The 19,889-nt window shown below is 34.3% G+C and overlaps 4 protein-coding genes across 4 annotated transcripts in view; 3 read left to right on the top strand and 1 right to left on the bottom strand.

The window, feature by feature from the left end:
• Positions 1–2,969, bottom strand: part of LOC128881094 (neurogenic locus Notch protein) — a 367,639-nt gene extending 364,670 nt beyond the window's left edge. Inside the window, exon 1 of the mRNA XM_054131804.1 lies at positions 2,332–2,969. Within this exon, the coding sequence (XP_053987779.1) occupies positions 2,332–2,449 (118 nt within the window). The 5' untranslated portion in view covers positions 2,450–2,969. The remainder of the gene's footprint in view (positions 1–2,331) is intronic.
• The window catches only part of LOC128881102 (uncharacterized), a 32,830-nt gene extending 18,678 nt beyond the window's left edge, over positions 1–14,152 (top strand). The window contains exons 2-5 of the mRNA XM_054131838.1: positions 10,883–11,239; positions 11,356–11,500; positions 12,598–12,750; positions 13,726–14,152. Of these exons, the coding sequence (XP_053987813.1) occupies positions 10,905–11,239; positions 11,356–11,500; positions 12,598–12,750; positions 13,726–13,941 (849 nt within the window). The 5' untranslated portion in view covers positions 10,883–10,904 and the 3' untranslated portion in view covers positions 13,942–14,152. The remainder of the gene's footprint in view (positions 1–10,882; positions 11,240–11,355; positions 11,501–12,597; positions 12,751–13,725) is intronic.
• On the top strand, positions 6,646–10,345 carry LOC128881107 (uncharacterized). Its single transcript, XM_054131843.1, has 5 exons — positions 6,646–6,893; positions 8,574–8,695; positions 9,060–9,212; positions 9,286–9,387; positions 9,797–10,345. The coding sequence occupies exons 1-5, from the start codon at positions 6,767–6,769 to the stop codon at positions 10,046–10,048; spliced, it is 756 nt and encodes a 251-aa protein (XP_053987818.1). The 5' UTR covers positions 6,646–6,766; the 3' UTR covers positions 10,049–10,345.
• A 3,442-nt stretch (positions 14,153–17,594) lies between the features above and the next one.
• LOC128881105 (ribosomal RNA small subunit methyltransferase NEP1) lies at positions 17,595–19,109 on the top strand. The gene is made up of 4 exons (XM_054131840.1): positions 17,595–17,785; positions 18,110–18,353; positions 18,619–18,827; positions 18,918–19,109. Exons 1-4 carry the CDS (start codon positions 17,642–17,644, stop codon positions 19,029–19,031), a joined length of 711 nt encoding a protein of 236 aa, XP_053987815.1. The 5' UTR covers positions 17,595–17,641; the 3' UTR covers positions 19,032–19,109.
• Positions 19,110–19,889: the final 780 nt, after the last annotated feature.

Genomic DNA, 19,889 nt, shown 5'->3' with positions numbered 1-19,889 from the left:
ATCTGATAAACGTATTTAATCAGTATTCGAGAACGCACAATTTTACATGTATCCCAAACTATCAGAGTCACAAAAGCAAATAAATAGTAATGTCACTAGCAAGAAAGAAAAATTGAACCTTGTCGATTATACTCTCTTATACTATTAACTGATCTCTATCAATTCTCAAAAACTGAAATACCACAAGTCAAAATAATCCTGAAAATTGTCTTTAGCCGACTCGGATTAATTTGAAACCGGCCAGAATTGATTACACGATAGTTATTAAACAACCGTGGAACAAAGTTTGCATTTGTCCACGCATCACTACTCTCCAGATTTGCTAACTTTCTTTAGTCGTCTGCTTTGTACTGACTGCACGTTCTTCCCGCCTAAGCACTCATTGGTCCCAGCCAGCGTTACATCACAGACGACTGAGATTTATGTGTTGTAGAAAAGTGAAAATGAAAATTCATTATCGTTAACGTTTCGAAAGGTCACAATTTGCTATACGTCGCACTTTACGTAGTTCTTGTTTAGTAAAAGAAAACCCGCATGTATAGACACCTTCCTTGCAGAAATACAAATAGGTGCATTAGAATTTGTTAAATATTATGCGATAACGGTGGATATTATTTCATATATCCTGTTTGACATAAGAATGATAAGAGACAAGTTTGAGGTTCTAGCAATAAAATCGTGGATACGCGGCCTATGACTTTTAAACGGAAAACAAGTATAATCATATTCAGTCTGGAGAATAAATAGGTATTTATATTAAAATCAACATGATTCAGGATGATGCTTCTACAACGGTAGGACCACGCACAATGGTAGCTGGAACAACCATAGTCGTATCTGTTATCTGTACATTATTTTAAATCTTTTTTTGAAAATTCATCTTCATAACGAAACGATACAGAGTAATTTTGTTTATACCAGGCATATTAATTATACAAATTGAAATGTCAAAATTAAAATATCAATTTGCATTAAGTTTGATGAATCCTGAAATTATAGTATTTAAAAATTAAAGATGAGCTTAACATAGCAGTAGACAATAAATCAGATTGATGTGTATAAAATAATAATTTATATAATACTGAGTTTCCAGAAGGGAGCGAAAAAAAGCAAGCATTTGTTTAATAATAGAAAAAGAAAAAAAATAATTTAATTTATTATTTTTTACATAGATAAATTTACCAAAAATAAAGTCGAAACCTATACGTCGATAATGTTTATGAATGTTTGTTCGAACTGTGTGTACGAATGTACACACGAATACTTTCTACACCCACTGTATGTATTTTCAGAATTACGTCACTCTTATAGCAATCGTTCGAGACACGTATAGGTAAGAACTATTTTTATATAGAAAATTTCAGACCGAAATTGTGGTGTAATTTGCGAGGAGAGACAAGAAGAAACGGGTACGCGAAATGTTGGTTCGGATGTTTATGTGCGCACGAGGGAAGAACAGCTCGTTTCCTGGAAAGCGGGGTTGGGCACCTGTCCCTCAGGGATTGCCAACTTTAACGCGCGCGCTTATCGACAGTATCGAAATTGAGCACCACTGTGACATAACCACGTGTATCCGAGAGTAGCACGCAAGGCGTTACAATTATGATGAAAATAAAACACGTAACCACTTTCCGTTTAGTCGTCAACAGTAGAAACACGAATTTCAAAGGTGAAACAACATTTTTCATTTCCACGCCAATGACAATGTTCCCCTGTACTTAAAATGTCCGCCCATGTAACGAACGTCAAATGGAGGGAAAACCTGCCAAACTGTAGAATTCTTTTGTTATGGTACGTACGCAAAATAAATATGTCAATTTTATTGGGAATAACGAACAAACGGAGTAGATAATAAATTAACGTTGATCAAAAGCCCTCTGCAGAAAACTGAACACGTAAACAGAAATGTTAGCATTCTCATTCTGACGTTGCATCGAGCACGAAAGAAAATTTTTCGAAGCGGAATGGAACGACGAGGAACGCGGACCGACTGAAATGGTCAATATTTTCGAGACAGATAGTAATCGAAGGCAAGCACGACGATGTCCGAAATCGGTTCGGAATACCAATTGCACAGGACGAAATCGTTCAATAATCTTTCGACGCGTTGACCTCGAACAGCCTATACGACATTTAACGGAGAAAATATTCAAAGGAGACGCCGAACGTCAGTTAACGTTTTGGAGTCCAACGCGCCGGCGCTCGGCGTTGTTTCATGACCTGTTGCCTAGCAGCGACATGTGGCGAATAACGACTTCAAACCGACTCTCGGAAAGACAGAGACTCCGACAAGGTATGCCCGTGAAAAAAAAAATGGATGATCAGACTTACCGGATACTGCGGGCAGGGTCGCAAGCACGAGCAGGGGCAAGAGGAGAAACGCCATCGATGCGTAATCCAATTTTCGGCGTGGCAACAACATGATGCCGTGAATTTTATCCACACACATCGGGTAGACACACACTCATCGGGGCCCGGGCGCACACACTAGACAGAACCAACACTTCGGTGCACTTCAGTGTAAGATCCGCGTACCGTCACTTGACCACGCACATCGTCCGAAATCTATGTCACCTCCGACACCGTCCAGTAAAAGTGTATACACGTTCACGCGAGCTAGCACGAGAAAAAAACATGCGGCAACCGTATACGAACACGACCGCGTCCGAAACACTTCTGGTATCCCTATTGTTCGCTTAACGCGCTGAAAGTAGTTCCCCAGTGCGCGCGCACCTGCCTCCAAGGGCTGTATCACTACGCCACCATGGGATGGCGGACCGTGAGAGCCAATAGGAAATCAGCTACATAAGAAAGGGACCGTCGCGCGCATCTACTTTTCTCTTGGCGACAGAATCTTTTGAACGAAGAATTTAAACGTTTTACCGCCAATTTACGTATTGAATAATCGAATGGCTTTTTATTTGTTACTGTTGAGGGAATCGTTTTAAATAAAAATTAATGTACGGTTATTCACAAAGTTATTAGCACGGGTAAAAGTTGATTATTAATAGTCAGAATAAAAGGATAATATGTAAAAGAACTTTAATAATTTGCTTCTTCAACTGAGTTTTAATAAAATATTAGGTTGTCCCGAAAGTCCCCAATTATTTTCTGTGGTCGTGTTTATATAAATAGACAATCTAACTTCATAGATATTCATGTTGTAACAGTAATGGAGCAAAATGAATCGTGCACAATTCAGTAATGTAACATAAAACATAAATTATTGTGCATGTATTACTTAGTAATAAAGCGAAGGAAACTTTTGGGACAACCTAATAGAAGGGGAAGTATAGTTCTTAGTCAAAATTTGATACTTTTCGTTTTTCTTTTTGCATTTCTTGACGTTCTGGGATACAAAATGTAGTTAACGAATTTCTGTATGTATGGATATCTCTATGTATGTACAGTGGGTGTAGAAAGTATTCGTACACCGTAATTTATTAACTTATTTTTTAAAAACAATGACATTCTACATATTCTCGGAAATCTCTAGAATAAATAGAGTACAACAAAAATAGGTATTTATGTAAGTTACGAAATTAACAAATAAAAAAACAATTAATCGATAGAAATGTTGAAGCAATAAGTATTCGCACAACTGTTTACTTTTTAAAAATTCATTAAAAAAAAAAAGAAATTTACATTAATTTACAAGTATAAATAATACTTCCTTCGTGGGATTTCCTTTTGATTTTATAATTATTGCAACTCTTCTAAGTGTTAAGTTAACTAAATTATTAGTTATTTAGTTAGTTAAGTACTTTCCTGGAAATTTGATGTTTTCTAATTCGTACGAAGCAATAAACTAATGTGTTTACATTACAAACTCTACTGTAAATGGTTCGTCATAAGAATCGTACAAATACTTATTGCTTCTATACTTTTACCCACCTTTCGCACTTGTTTTGTTAATTTCACAAATTATATCAATTAGTAAATGTTGTTTGGAATATATCTATCTTAGAGATTTCCGAGAATATGTAAAATATCATTGATTATAAAAAATGAAGTTAATAAATTACAATTGTACATAGTTTTTTTGGAAATTGATCGGTGTACGAATACTTTCTACGTCCACTGTACGTACGTTGGCTTTGTTATGCTTTATATTTCAAAAGTGATTGATCAAAAAGTCATGAAAGTTGGTACGAATATTCAAATCATTAAATTTTTTTTAAAATTTGACAACAGGGTGAAGAAACATTCGTATATGGTGTGTCCTTTGATTTTCGAATTTTGTGTTAGAAATATTCGTTACTAAACTTATTTCGTTATTCTTTTATTTTGCATAATTTTATCGAATTGTTACCAGTGTCAATAATTTTATTATTCACTGTGCTAACCTTACTGGTTACCACATTCTACAAGATCAATACTTTAATTGTACATCAATTATGCATGCGTTACAATTGCTTTCATCGTAACGAACGCTGTAGATACCTTTAATTAATTCCCATTTCACTGTAATCCGCTGTGTGTGAACCAAGTATCCAGCAGTAGCGGTTGCATCACTATTAAAGTTGTTAGTTAAGTCATATGCACGCGTAACACCTCGCAACGATAGGGCCGATTTCGAAGCAGTAGACCGTTAATTCTTTCACATACAAACTGATAATGTATACGCTCACATTTAATAATAATATCAAAGCAGAATCGTGTAGGGCAAACTACGGAAACAAGGCTCTAAGTAATGCATAAATTGCGACGTATTTTCAGATTCGTATGAATGGTACAGAAGACTACAGTTAATATTGGCCCGAGAATAGGTTTCTAAATGTTTCAAGTAACGACGAGATCTTTTCATGCAAAGGACACATCTTATAACCGGAAGCCTCGGTTAGTATCAACCATGAAGAATCGGGCCATAAGAGTCTCAAATGTTTTATAATAAAATTAATTTAAATGAAGATTTATATTAAGAACATTTTTCTTAAAATGTAAACAAATGTAGAGTATTAAAATATAATGTTTCAATATATTTGTGTATAAAATCCTTTCTTGTCAACTATAAGAAGTTCTTCAAATATTCCCAAACTCGTTTGAAGTTGCTGATTCGCCCTAGCACAATATCGTCACTCGCAATTGGTTAATACATACAAATCGAGCTTCTAGCGTATTTTTTTGCTAATTCGAGCGACAAATGTAAGTTGAATCTTCGTCGAACTGAAATCTAACGCCGTCGCGCGTGACGGAACGCACTGGATTGTGGTCGGTTATAAAGTGCCAAGACGCCGATGCGTATGAGCATCGTCGAGCACTGGCGGAGCATGTCTGATCATTAATTAACCTTCCAGCGGTTGATTGCGTGTAACGCGAAATTCATCGCCAGTATAGCTGCCGCCAGGCGCGGCTGCTGCCTTAACGAATACAAATGCGGAATTATAATTCGGTGCCCTCTCTTAAGTCCATTCAACAAGACGAAGCCTTACGAATTGCTTTCCCTTTTGTGTCCCCCAGCAAACGAGATACGCGCACGGAACTGTAAACGCTCGCCAGTCGTTAGTTTTTATTAATGAAACTGTTAACCCTATCATCGAACCGAGAACGTCTGCGAGTTATGCGTTTTCGCGCAAAGTATTAACGTTACGAGGAAAGGCCGCGTTTTATTTTACCGACTCGATAGAAATCTGGCTTCTATATCAGAAGGAACATTTTCTTAATGTTTCGTAGACTCGAGTTAACACTTAACCAGCTGGTGTATCAGTATTTTTTAACAATATTTAATATGACTACTCTTCACAGACCCTGATTGTAGACTTTTTCTTTAATTCGAATATTTATTTATATTTATACTATTGAAATATACCGGAAATATACATTTTCGCGAGAATAAAATGAACGATGAACAAAAACTATTTTTACTGTAATTTATTATTACTGGAAATAAAAAAACTCTAAAACGAGGTATTCAATATTTTTCTAATGTGGTTGTAACATTCGAAACATAAGCCTTTATGAATGTGAATATGATCCTTCTTAAGAATCTTTTATTTTCGTTTTATGACGGCTACAACTGTCTATTAAATAAATTTATAAAGAAATTGATAATTGTTACGATGATTAACGTAGAAATTTAATCTATAACTAAGTCAGAACGGGTATTTTTACTTGACCAGTCGGTTAAATGTTAAATAAAAATGAGATTTTGCTCAGGAGAAGCAAGGAATATTTTTCAAAATGTGAAAGATCCTATAATTTGGATATTAAAAGCAAATTAAATGTTTATGACTTCCATGGTCCTGTTCTTCATGATTAATACTAACTAATATAATATCAATGTGTCATTTGACTCCTAAAGAAGCAAGGTGAAATGCTGGAATCCAAAAAACACGATTTAACTCTAGAAGACTCGTTTAGTATTGACCAAAAACAAATTAGTTTACGAAAGAGAAAAGTATTAGATACAGTCAATGCAACAGGATCTTTTAATATGGATTTCCTGTTTATGAGATATTCTAATTCATTTTCCTTTACACTGAAATGGACATCTATCAAAGTATAAAATGTGATTTGTTTCTAATTGTAAGACGTGAAATAAATGCGAAGCTATCCTCCTTAGCGAAATATACCTAAAGACCACACGAGAAGTACAGAACTGGAAATAATGATAAATATCTATTTGTACCATTTGATGTTCTTTTCTTGTTGTAAACTCGCAAGATGCAGATGATGCATTTGCGCATGGCTCCAATAGTTGGAGCATGCAAAGGATCGACTCCTACATAATATTGTCGCCAGGACAACGCGAAGCGTTGTTAAGTCGATGAGGTCCACGTGGCACCTTAGGCACCTCTACACCATGTCCGACCCGCTAGCACCTACCGTGGAAGACAAGTTGAACGATCTGAATAAGAAAATTGCAGAGATCAAAAAGAAGATTCAGCTATCAGGTACAGTCGTGGATTAAACGATACCACGAAAAGTAATAAAGCTGTAATCAGTTTGCTTAATCATAGTTTAATATTCGTATATATTTCCTACGCTGCTGTGCAAAGGGTTCGGTCTCGAAGAAAGAAAAAAATTCGCTAGCATTTATTTCCCAAGCGAGTTCCTGATTACACGCGAAGATACATAAGAACACGTTTAACCGGAAAGACTAGAACTCAGAAAGAAATGATCGTGTCACATAAGTGGTTCTCTTAAAGAAAAAGAAAATTTTTCACAAGGTTATCGATACGCTGCTATCAAAACGTTAATTATAAAATTGATATCCAGTAAGCATTTCTATTATACATAGTCGAACGAGTCGGTTTGTAGTTTATAATCTTAAGCGAAGAATTAATACTTCCTACTCGAAAGTGATTTGTGGTGTTCCTCGATCGAGTCATTTTTATCTAAATACTATAATACATATTGCTACGTTTCATTTATTAAATAGTGTTTAATTTGCCAATTATACTTGGTAACGGAGTGACTTTAATCTACGTGGTTTCAACGGTTCAAAAATGTAAAATTGCTTCTCGTGTTAAAATTCCAATACCTACAGCGAATCCTACATCGTGTTAAAGTTGTACTGTAACGTAAAATCTACGATCGCTTAAAAAACCTCAACATAGTGGTCTCGCTGGGTTAATCGAGCTATTCACTTAGGATCATGAGATACCACGATCATTTCTGTGTGCTCTATCTCGAAATAACCTGAAATGACAAGCAGCAACCTGGTATTAACAAATTTCAATTTAAGCAATTTGGGCATTTTAGTTTTTTCAGGCTATGCAAAATAGGATGAATCATGACTACGATGGCTCGATCCATTGGAACCATAAGCGCAGTCACGACTTTCGTTTGATTTTGCCCTTCGGCAACTATTATAGAAACGTTTTTCTCTTGTTTTATAGCTTAACTATCGCTCCGTTATCTGCACGTACAGTTAAGAAAAATGAAAAGACGATTAAAACCGGATTGACTTGGGAATTTATTCTACGAGAAAGCGTAGCGGGACATAATCGCCGAGGTGATACATTATTTTAGACTTTTCTGCCTCGGGCGAAAGACTTTCTTCTTCTCAATCCGTCGAACATCTTTTTCATCAGTTTGTTCAAGCGTTCGATGAATAAAGTTGTACCTCGCTAAGAAACGACATTCCTTGTCTACGTAAATTCCATATAAAGTAGATAGAAGTATTTTATTTGATGAGACATCTCCAACGAGATTCAGTTGGTACATATAGTTGGTACATAAAGTTACCATTCTTGGATCATAAGAAAAGTCTGGACAAGACATTAAACCGAAATATGATCCAGGAGAATCAGAGAAAATTTGTACAATTTTTTGTATACGTTGAATGTAGGAGATGCTCGATGAAACAAACAATTTTTTGAATATAATTTGCATCAATATAAATATAAAATTTTAACTGAATTACTAGAATCTTCAAATAACATTATCTCAAGATTAAAATTGAGTCGCAATCAGTGAGTAAATAAATATTCAACAATACTAGTAAATCATTTTTAATGAATATTTTCCCTCGTTATCAATTTCAGTTATTTCAAAAAATTGTACGATTAGTAACCCTATTGTTGCGCAAGATACATGTTAACAACGAAACACGTATTTGTTGTTTACAGAGGGTCAAAGAAAAGCGAATTTCGAAGAGTACGAAGCTACGAGACATGAACAAGCGGAGAAAATCGCAGCTCTCAAGCAAAGCGTCAAGGAGTTGTACATGGAATACGCGAAAACGAAAAACGTAATTGAAAATTCCGTAAATGATTATTCTTAAAATGCAAATCCAATTCAAAACCAAAATATAATTTATAGACATTTGTTTGTCTTTTTATTAAACGTTTCTATCACATGTTCAGCTTTTTCGGTAAATATTGTACTAATCTACAAAAATTATCAAAATTAAGCAAGAATAACACCGATGAGGTAAAAAAAGAATAAATTAATTTCTTTTATGAAAGATAGATGAATCACTAGAAAAATAAGATGTTCAAGCGAAGAGATACGTAATTAAGCGATCAACAAATTCGACTTTCTGAAAAGAACTAAACGAAAGCTCGAAAACGTGCTTGCTAGCGAGAAATAAAATTTTGCACGATACATTTCAGAACGAGGGAAAACCTGAGAACAGAATTCACATGAGTCGCGAGTCCTCGGCTTCTGGGAAAAGACGTAATTTAAGCGAGACAATTGCTAAAGCGCAGGAGGACAATGTACGCTTAAGAAAGAAGCACGATCTAATTAAGTATCAGCGCGAGAAGGTAAGCAACTAGATGCCAATCAGTTGATGAATAATCTGCGCAAACTGTCTTCGAGCACAAATATTTTCCTTAGCGACAGCAGAAATTAAGATCGCTGCTGGAAGAATATAGCCAATTAGTGAATAATAAAGCGCAGAAAGTGTTCAAGAAGAAGATGGAAATCCCGATGAGAAATGTGAGTTGAAACAATGAGGGAACTATCGTTGCGGATGTCTGTTACCACTTGAATCAGCATCAGCAGTTCGAAGAAGGAAACAGAGACAAAAACTCGAGAATTGAAGCTTTGTCTTATTTATCACGAAAATAAAATTAAATCAATCCCTAAACGAGAGAAATCTTGTAATTAAACATTTTATCAGTTCGAAGAAAGAAACAAATCCCTCGTTATATGTTTATTATAGAACAAAGAATACTATGTATATCCAAGGCATCTAATATTTATTAAGAATTTTGTTTTAATCTAATGGAAAATAATTCAACAATAAGTTACGCAATTTTTCTTTGAATTTTCCAAAGCAAAGGTTTTCAAGTTTATTTTCTTTTTTTTTTTAACTATCGATTCAATGATGCTTGGACTTTGGCAGAAAATCGTGAAGCTAGAGGTACGCCTGGAACACATCAGAATGATGCAAATCAAAGCAAACTTAACACGGATGAAGTATCGATCCACGCGTGCGGATTTGAAAGAAAAGTCTGTGCTTTACGCGTCTTCCTTGAAGAGCCTGGAGGATGAAATAAGGGAGCAAGAGAACGAAATAAAACGTCTCCAGGCAAGGCACGAAGTTTATCGTCAAACTTTACTTTTAAACGAGTCTAGTGGAACAGAGCAAAAATAATATGCTTCTGTGCAGAGAGCGAGGGAAGAAGCTATTCAGTTGAGAAATAACTCTCAAGAAACACTGATCAAAGAAGAAATCGAAGTCACGAACTGCAGCAAAGAGCGAAACGCTGTGCTCGAGGACTACAGGTTCGAATCAACGATTGTCTTTTATTTGCTAATTGTAGTATTAGCAATACGTTTATTTTTACTTACGTACATTGTTGGCTCTGAAAGTAGGGTCGAAGCCAATGTTTCCGATTTTGCAGCATTTTTCATTACTCCAGAAATGAAGCATCAAAATGGGATCTCTCAAGACATCTTAGGGAACTGAAAAATATTGCAAAATAATTTTTTGTAGAATAATGTTGATAATATTTTAATAGAAGAAAATATAATTAATATATTAAGAAAATTTTAAAAACTGGCTCTTTTTTAAATAAGGAAACAAACAGCTGATACAGTAAATGGATAAAATCTGAAATAGAGACTCTCTTCTGATGACATATCTTCTGGTGCAATGGTGCAAGTGTAATATGCACTTGTGCTTGTTATTTCAAACCGTGTATTTTTATTCATAATCAAGACAATTGTGTTAAAAATATTTTTCTCTTAGTAAATAGAAACTAAATCATAAATTGAACATTCTTGTGATTGAATAAGAATAACCTGAGAATTTGAGAAATAGATTGAATTATGTTATTCTGAAGGTGACCACAAACAGATGGTCGAAAATGTTAATTACTCTATTAATTTGTTACCATTATATCGTTTTCTGTTTCCCATTTTTTCTATCAATATTACTCTTTTCTGGTATTTCTCCCCAACCTAAGTTAAATTCTATCACGATTAGGCAACGCGTATTGGAACGGAAAATGGAACTCGAGCGATTGGAAAAGATGATATTCCACTCGCGTCCGCGAGATGATTTCGACACACGTGGGAAAAATCGTGTGCAGACCACAGAGGACATTACCAAGGACGAGGTGACAAGACTCGAGGAGGCGTTCGCCAAGCTGCGCAGCGCCATCGGAGTGTCTAGGTCCGAGGACGTTCTGAACCGGTTTCTGGGTCAGCGGGCGACCAAGGATAATCTGCAGAAAATGCGGGTGGCCACCGAGCAGGAGAAAATGACCTTAGAAAAGCAGAGGCAGGAATATGTCGCTGAGATGGAGACCAGAAAGTTCTCTGAAACGAAGAACGCGGAACAGTGAGTCCTTCCTTCCTTCCTTCCGTCCTTCCTTCCTTCCTTTCTTCCTTCCTTCCTACAGTTTCCAAGGATATTCTTATGTTTCTTACGTTTATGTTGACTGTAATGCGTTCCAGAAATGCGGAACAAGTAGAAAATCTCAACAGTCGAATCAACGAGCAGCGTTCGCGCCAATCGAAAGCAGAAGAGAAACATCGGAGGGTCGAAGATCTTTTGCAAGAAATAACTATGTCGTTGTGGAACTTGTGCAATAAATTCCGGGTGAGCTGTCAAAAACTATGCAAATTATACGTTTTGTTCGTCAAAAAAACCTGAGTTAATTCCGCTTTACTGAAAAATTAATGTGTAGTTCTTGTCGCAGCAAAGGTTTTCAATTAACGTGGGCGTGGGTTCGTTCGATAAACCGAAAAGATATCGCGGGGAATTAACACTTCACAAGGCAAACCGACCACAAAATCGAGTCCCATCGGAGCTACTAGTAGTGTGTTAAAATGGCCGATGGAAATACCGTGTAAATTCCTAATTAAATTAGTGAAGCCGCCTTCGATGGTGGTTACAGTAATGGAACCACTACGAGTTTTCGTACCTATCATATTGTCTCTGGCAATTTAACACCCCAGACGTGCAACCTATTCGTTGGTCATCCACCAATGGATTTTCTTCGACAATCTCTACCTGCGATTCTCACCTGAGGAAGCCGCTGTCCTACGCATTAACACCTTCCGACCTGATCGAAAGTAAACACTTCCGTGGCACGTCGAACACCGAGAATACCAATTATTGATTCAATCGATCCCTAGAATCCGTGCGTGTAACCCTGACTCGTTAACTCGCTTTCCAATCCTCTATTTCCTCTTTCACTTCGCTGCTGGGTGTGTATAAACATTCTAGATGGGATGGAATCCTATTGTATAAAAAATCACAGAGAGTACAAACATCGAAAAAGTTTTCTTCGAAAATGAATAAAACTTTGATTCTCGTTCTCTTAATTTAATTAGGAATTACACGTATACGTTGATGCATACAGTGTGGACGAAGTTAGTACAAATTCTAACAACAATACTAGTTTAAAGAAAAATGTCAAAGGAAGAAGATGAATGGTTTAAAGTGTACTAATATTTGCAAAACTACATATTTTTATAAATGCAACGATGCATGTGCGTTCGATAATTGCATTCGTAGTCTAATATCCGTAGTCTAACTACAACATGTTATGAAGAAGTTTCATAATTATATATTATAAAAAATGGACTCTATTAACAATACAATATTCTATTAAATTGTTGGAACTACTTGTATTATATTTCATTACAACATTTGAAGACTTTATAAGTGAATCCCGATAAATTAATTTTCAGGATATACTTGACACGCTGCCTGAAGATCAAAAGGAAATCCAAAATCCTTTACAACTCATAGAATTAGTGAACGAGAAAGTGAACGTCGCGATTGAAACTCTAGGCGGCCCGGATAAGTATCTCGAAATTTTGAATGAAGCAATAATTGATAAGGTAAATTTCAAAGTACATGTTGTTTCGTTTAACTCGGAATGTTTAATTATCTATTGAGGGAATAAAGTTATCAAGAAAGTGTTTTTGAAAAAGTTATCTTGGACAAGAAAAAACGTTATATACAGGGTATCCCATGTAACACTTTTCACAATTTTCAAGTACTTGCGGTAATTTGACAAAAAAGTATTTTAAACAAATCACTTTTCGTTTGACTATACATTGCAATAAAAAAAAGTCCGAAATAAATTTTTTTTTTAGTATCATTAAGGTTACTTGCATTTTTTTAAATGGGAGTTTACATTTTTGACATAACAGTATTATAGTTCGTGTCAAGACGAATTCAACGACTTAGTGTACCATGACCGTGGGATGACCTTGAAGCCAAAGAATGAAAATTTCCAAAAAAATGACAATCTACTTGAATGAAAACTAGAATACCCCCTTTAAACGAAATACCTTGTACACTATCACATCATTTATTTAACGTAATTATAATAATGCCTGTTGAACTGCATACATATATGTATAATCCTAATTTATGTACACAATTTCATAGTGTATTATTAGACTGCGGACCTTTATGCAAAATAAAATCTTGGCAAACGTACCTACAAAAATTCAACCTAAATAGGAATTCATTTTACTCTGCAAATATTATAATATGAACTTTACCCTCAATATTTTTTATGTTCTTGCATACTGTGTGCATTTTGTAGTTTCTTGCACATTCAAATTCCTTATAAATGCATAAAAATCCGCAGTCTATGTATTATGAATTACTGTCAGTTTATTTACAAATACAAGTAAATATGGCACACCCTCATGTATATGTACATATGTGCTCTATTGTCATTTTCATGTTGTTTCTATTGCAATCCTAAAGGAACACTTACATTTTGTAGTACACCTATTTATCGTTATCCATTATTTAATCATTTATCACACACATTAAAAAATACGTAAAAATTTGTTTAGTTGGAAACAGTGTCGATTGCAACTGCATCGGTAGAAGGAAAAGCAATACGTACAAATGGCGGACAACTTTTCCCGCGATTTCCATTATCAGCGATACCGGCTGCGGTTCCATCCGAAGACGAGGAGGATGTTCCAACCAGAAATGTTCTCAAGAAACAGGCACAGCAACTGTTCGACATAAAAAGCCGTCGTAAAGGATTTACCTTTAGAAGATGAATTTCCTGTTTAAAAAATAAATTCGAACGGTCCTATGTAAATTAAGGTTATATTATAAAATAGCCTTATTAACTACAAGGCTAATCATTAACTAAATATTAGCTAGTGCTCTTTCACCCTGCTTCGATATAAACAATGTTTTAGTATTTATAGTTTGTTTCTGCCTTTAATATTGTGACTAAAGTCGTCAAATAAATAAAGTAAGATGTGAGCATCATAAACATATAGTAAAATATTTCTCATTCGCAACATAGTGTCAACAGGCTTCACACTTATCTGGTAATCTTGACATTGATAAGGATCATTTTTTGACTTCATGTTTACCAAGTAAGCAAGAAGTGGTATGGGGGAGAGCCCATAATCATTGACACTAATGTTGTACAACACTGGTTTAAATAGTAAGTAGTATTCGATAAATTCAAAATACTTTTAACGTTTAATAACCACACAATACTCGTATAAACTCTTACTTTTATGTGTTATGTAATTTTAAATAATCTTTCAACTAGAATACTCACAAATTCCTTGGAACAATTGAATGTCACGCACAGCTTACTGCATTGTCATGACGTCTACCGTTTTTATTACGAACTAATACACCAGCAGACTGCATTGTCGCGCCATCTGTAACTGTTTTCAGAAACTTAGTAAGGAACTACTTGTTTTAGGCGGAGGAACGATAGGGTGTATGATTTCATGTCTGCTAATAATTCGACAGCCAAGAAGTAATGGACAAAACCTTAAGTTTCGAATAAATCTGAAGTTTGTCGACATGTTTGTCTCGTTTCTTCTTTTGAACATTTTCCAAAGAAGAAAACGAGACAAACACATAGACAATTTTCAGATTTATTCGAATCTTGGGGTTTTGACCATCACTGCAGCCAAATATAATTAGCTGATTTTCCCTTAACTCTATGAGTTACACTACTTAAAATGAAAATAAAACTCAAAATACGCCGAAGAAGAATGCAAACAACTTACTAATGTAACTAGAATTATCTATTATAACGAAAAATTATTCAATTTATTCTAAACAAATTTCGCTCAAACCAGTTTTAACTTTCATTAACCACACAATACTCATATGAATCCTTCCTTTGAAGTTTGATGTAATTTGAATTAATCCCAACTAAAATACTATGTTTCAATAAATATATTCCCAAAATTCTTTGCAAAATTTTATCTTTATCTTTATCTGTTTTTGAAGACAATACCTTCGGTTGTAACACTAATCTATATTTTTGCGTATACTGTATAAAGTTGCCCTCACATTAAATCTTACAATATTTTATACATTCGTTATCTGTTTGGTTACTTACTGTGCTTTATATTAAACTATTGCTCGGTGTTGGACGTTGAATATTCAGACTTTGTAATAATGCAAAAATTTAAGAGTACATAGAAGGCAGGGATGCCAACTTTGTGTCTCATTTGCTCACGCGCGTCGCAAGAAGCTGAGTCCGCAGTGCTGTAGCTATAGGAAATAATGTATGATCTCATAGCCCATAGCAACGATTGGCGCCAAAATCAGGAAAATCGTTTTTTTTTTTCAGTTATAAAAAATGTGTTTTGTCTGTAAAATTATTTCAATCCCTATCCCTATGTTATACGTTATCCACACAATTAATATTATTGCATAGTAAGAAGTACTTCCAATTTTCATTTATAATTCTATTTTTCTTTAGGACGACTAAGGGCGTTTACTTTATTCACTGGTAGGAGCTAAATTGGCGCCACCCACGGAATGTAGGTGAACTACCAAACGGTTTTTCGCATTTTTCAAGCACAATAATGAAAAAAATACTTAATGATTATGCATCTCGTAACCAGGGGAACCTATCGACCTATGAAGAGTTTTTTTCGAAAACTTGCAAAAAAAATCTTAAATTAGGATACACATCACTACATTGTCACTACATTTACCGTTTGTATTATGAATTACTACGCTAGCCGAGCATTGTAGCGCCATCTGTAACTGTTTTCAGAAACTTAGTAAGGAACTACTTGTTTTAGGCGGAGGAACGATAGGGTGTATGATTTCATGTCTGCTAATAATTCGACAGCCAAGAAGTAATGGACAAAACCTTAAGTTTCGAATAAATCTGAAGTTTGTCGACATGTTTGTCTCGTTTCTTCTTTTGAACATTTTCCAAAGAAGAAAACGAGACAAACACATAGACAATTTTCAGATTTATTCGAAACTTGGGGTTTTGACCATCACTGCAGCCAAATATAGTTAGCTGATTTTCCCTTAACTCTATGAGTTACACTACTTAAAATGAAAATAAAACTCAAAATACGCCGAAGAAGAATGCAAACAACTTACTAATGTAACTAGAATTATCTATTATAACGAAAAATTATTCAATTTATTCTAAACAAATTTCTCTCAAACCAGTTTTAACTTTCATTAACCACACAATACTCATATGAATCCTTCCTTTGAAGTTTGATGTAATTTGAATTAATCCCAACTAAAATACTATGTTTAAATAAATATAATCCCAAAATTCTTTGCAAAACTTTATCTTTATCTTTATCTGTTTTTGAAGACAATACCTTCGGCTGTAACACTAATCTATATTTTTGCGTATACTGTATAAAGTTGCCCTCACATTAAATCTTACAATATTTTATACATTCGTTATCTGTTTGGTTACTTACTGTGCTTTATATTAAACTATTGCTCGGTGTTGGACGTTGAATATTCAGACTTTGTAATAATGCAAAAATTTAAGAGTACATAGAAGGCAGGGATACCAACTTTGTGTCTCATTTGCTCACGCGCGTCGCAAGAAGCTGAGTCCGCAGTGCTGTAGCTATAGGAAATAATGTATGATCTCATAGCCCATAGCAACGATTGGCGCCAAAATCAGGAAAATCGTTTCTCTTTTTTAGTTATAAAAAATGTGTTTTGTCTGTAAAATTATTTCAATCCCTATCCCTATGTTATACGTTATTCACACAATTAATATTATTGCATAGTAAGAAGTACTTCCAATTTTCATTTATAATTCTATTTTTCTTTAGGACGACTAAGGGCGCTTACTTTATTCACTGGTAGGAGCTAAATTGGCGCCACCCACGGAATGTAGGTGAACTACCAAACGGTTTTTCGCGTTTTTCAGGCACAATAATGAAAAAAATACTTAATGATTATGCATCTCGTAACCAGGGGAACCTATCGACCTATGAAGAGTTTTTTTCGAAAACTTGCAAAAAAAATCTTAAATTAGGACACACATCACTACATTGTCACTACACTTACTGTTTGTATTATGAATTACTACGCTAGCCGAGCATTGTAGCGCAATCGTAATTGCTTTCAGAAACTTAGCAACATGAAATCTAATTTGGCGGGATGTAGGTAATTCGACCCACAGGTCCATGATAACACTGAATTTTACTGTTGAATGGCTAATAATTCAGCAATCAAGTATAACCACTTATAATATTATAGGTAATTATAAAAGTGATATCATTTTTATTTGAGACCGAACAAAAATTCTTGTTGAGAATCAACAAAACTATTACCTACAACCGATTGCGATGTCATGACGTGACATCTAATCTTCACATCCGGAGCTACTAGATGCTGCTAAACTTACGTACATGCGGTAAATTTGCGTCCACGTGATGTACGTGATGTATGTGATGTATGTATTTACTGTTTTGTTTTAATTTTAAGTAACGTATAAAAATGGGTCAAAAACGTAAGAATCGTAATGAAAAAGATGATTTTGAATACGATCCACATCCTAAACATCTTCAAGTAGCTCACATAAAAAATCAAGAAAAGCGTTTGATTATTATTCTGGAAAAAGCACAATTGGAGTCTGTCAAAGTATGGTTATGTTTTAATATTAAACTTAAAAATAAACTTCTATTCGTTATATTTGTCTCACACAATTTTACTTTATCTTCTATATAATGATCTTACTACTGATGCAATTATTCTAATCTATACATTCTTAATTAAAAAATATATTTAATACTTAACATTAAATTTTATATGTATTTCCAATAAATATAAACAAAGATTCTTTTTATTATTTTACACTACTATCTATACTTGAATATGCTTAATGAAAAATAAAATGTTTTTGTGGTCATAAATAATTGTATAATTGTAGTTTTCAACTTTTATTTATGTGTTGTCTGTCTCTAGGTTGGAAACAGTTTTGAATTATTAAACTGCGATGATCATGCAAGCATTCTAAAGAAAAATAACCGTGAACCTGGTTCGTGTAGACCAGATATTGCTCATCAATGTTTATTAATGTTAATGGATAGTCCATTGAACAGAGCTGGACTTTTACAAGTATATATTCATACAGAGAAGAATGTATTGATTGAAGTAAATCCTCAAACAAGGATACCAAGAACATTTAAGCGTTTTGCGGGTCTTATGGGTAAGAAAAAGTAATACAGCAGATACAATCATGTACATACAAGGAACTAAGTAATCTGTATATTGGTTGTTATGGAATAGTTTGCTTTTACGATAATTAAAAGCAATGATTTTTAAAGAGCATTTATTTCGTTTTAATTATTAATGTATTCATTCATAAAGCAATGATTTTTAATATTTTCAATATTCTCATTGAATTGTAATACATCAAATTGATTCGTTTAGTTTTTTTTAACATTTATATAGACAGTTTCTATCTTGTACAGTGCAATTGTTACACAAATACAGCGTCCGTGCATCCGATGGACCAATGAAACTGTTAAAAGTTATTAAAAATCCAGTCACAAATCATTTACCTGTTGGTTGTCGTAAGATAACAATGTCATTCAGTGGAAACAAAGTACTGAAACCACGAGAATTAGTACCTTCCGAAGAACCAATTGCCATTGTGGTAGGTGCAATGGCACATGGACAAGTAAGTTTTGTATAAGTATATTATATTTTCATATTATATAAATTTGCTATGTAATTAAACTCATTTCTGTTATCTTGCCTCAAATTGTAGGTACAAACGGACTATACGGAAGACACTATATCTATTAGTAATTATCCATTATCTGGAGCTTTAACATGTAGTAAACTATGTACTGCATTCGAAGAAGTTTGGGGAATAGTTTAAATATCACATCGACTACTATTTTTGTATAAAACAAAGTTTGTTAAATATAAAATAAAAGAAGAAAGAAAAATGAAATAATACTTGTAAATTTAAATGAAAATTTGATCAAATAGTTTTTTGAGTAAATTATTATTATACCATGATACTCTATTGTACGCTCTCATTCGTTAAGTATTTAATAAGTATTTACATGAATCTTTCATTCATGTATGTTACATATGATGTATAGAGAAAGAGATGAAACCACAGTTGCGCAATTCGCAGTGGAAAATCCTAAACATAATGACTCATCAATATTGGGTTTCAAACGATTGGTCCGCATTAAAGACACGGAAAGCATCTACCAATCACTGTTCAGAACGCGACAAATTTTATGGAGACCGGAAGGATGCTATCGCTTGTGCGCTATCGAGTCCTCGATAACTAGTTTCCATTTTGACTTTCGTATTCCATTACGTCATCAACGCAAAAATGGTGGTTAATGTCAAGTATTTGGTACGGTCTGTTATCTTAACGTAATTTGTTTCTTAAGGATTATACGATGTTGTTTCTTCAAATTTGGAAACTATTACTATTTCCGTGACTCGAAATCTGCCTTCTGAGTGACCTTTGTTAAAAATGTGAAGCATTAAAAAGTGATTCTACTATCGTCGAAAAGACGCCATTTTGTGATTCAGGCCATTGTTGTTTACGTCAATGTATACGATAGTAAATCCTTATGGATTCCAATTTAAATTGTAAAAGTAATATCATTATATTGTGTTTTTTCGCGATACAACTATGAGTGACTCGAGTGATAAATTATAAATTATGAAATTGACTACCGTAGTCAATGTCACGAGTGTAGTATCTTCTGAT

This window comes from Hylaeus volcanicus, chromosome 8 (assembly GCF_026283585.1).
Source record: "Hylaeus volcanicus isolate JK05 chromosome 8, UHH_iyHylVolc1.0_haploid, whole genome shotgun sequence".
In the NCBI taxonomy this organism is placed as follows: domain Eukaryota; kingdom Metazoa; phylum Arthropoda; class Insecta; order Hymenoptera; family Colletidae; genus Hylaeus; species Hylaeus volcanicus.
This window is presented reverse-complemented; position numbering and strand designations above follow the sequence as displayed.

Excerpts from the sequence above, each read along its gene's own strand:
- LOC128881107 (XM_054131843.1), top strand. The coding sequence starts at position 6,767 with ATGAGGTCCACGTGGCACCTTAGGCACCTCTACACCATGTCCGACCCG. Across the intron at positions 9,213-9,285 it reads TTAAGTATCAGCGCGAGAAG|CGACAGCAGAAATTAAGATC; the intron begins GTAAGCAACTAG and ends TATTTTCCTTAG. Across the intron at positions 9,388-9,796 it reads TGGAAATCCCGATGAGAAAT|AAAATCGTGAAGCTAGAGGT; the intron begins GTGAGTTGAAAC and ends GGACTTTGGCAG.
- LOC128881105 (XM_054131840.1), top strand. The coding sequence starts at position 17,642 with ATGGGTCAAAAACGTAAGAATCGTAATGAAAAAGATGATTTTGAATAC. Across the intron at positions 18,354-18,618 it reads GCGTTTTGCGGGTCTTATGG|TGCAATTGTTACACAAATAC; the intron begins GTAAGAAAAAGT and ends TATCTTGTACAG. Across the intron at positions 18,828-18,917 it reads GTGCAATGGCACATGGACAA|GTACAAACGGACTATACGGA; the intron begins GTAAGTTTTGTA and ends CTCAAATTGTAG.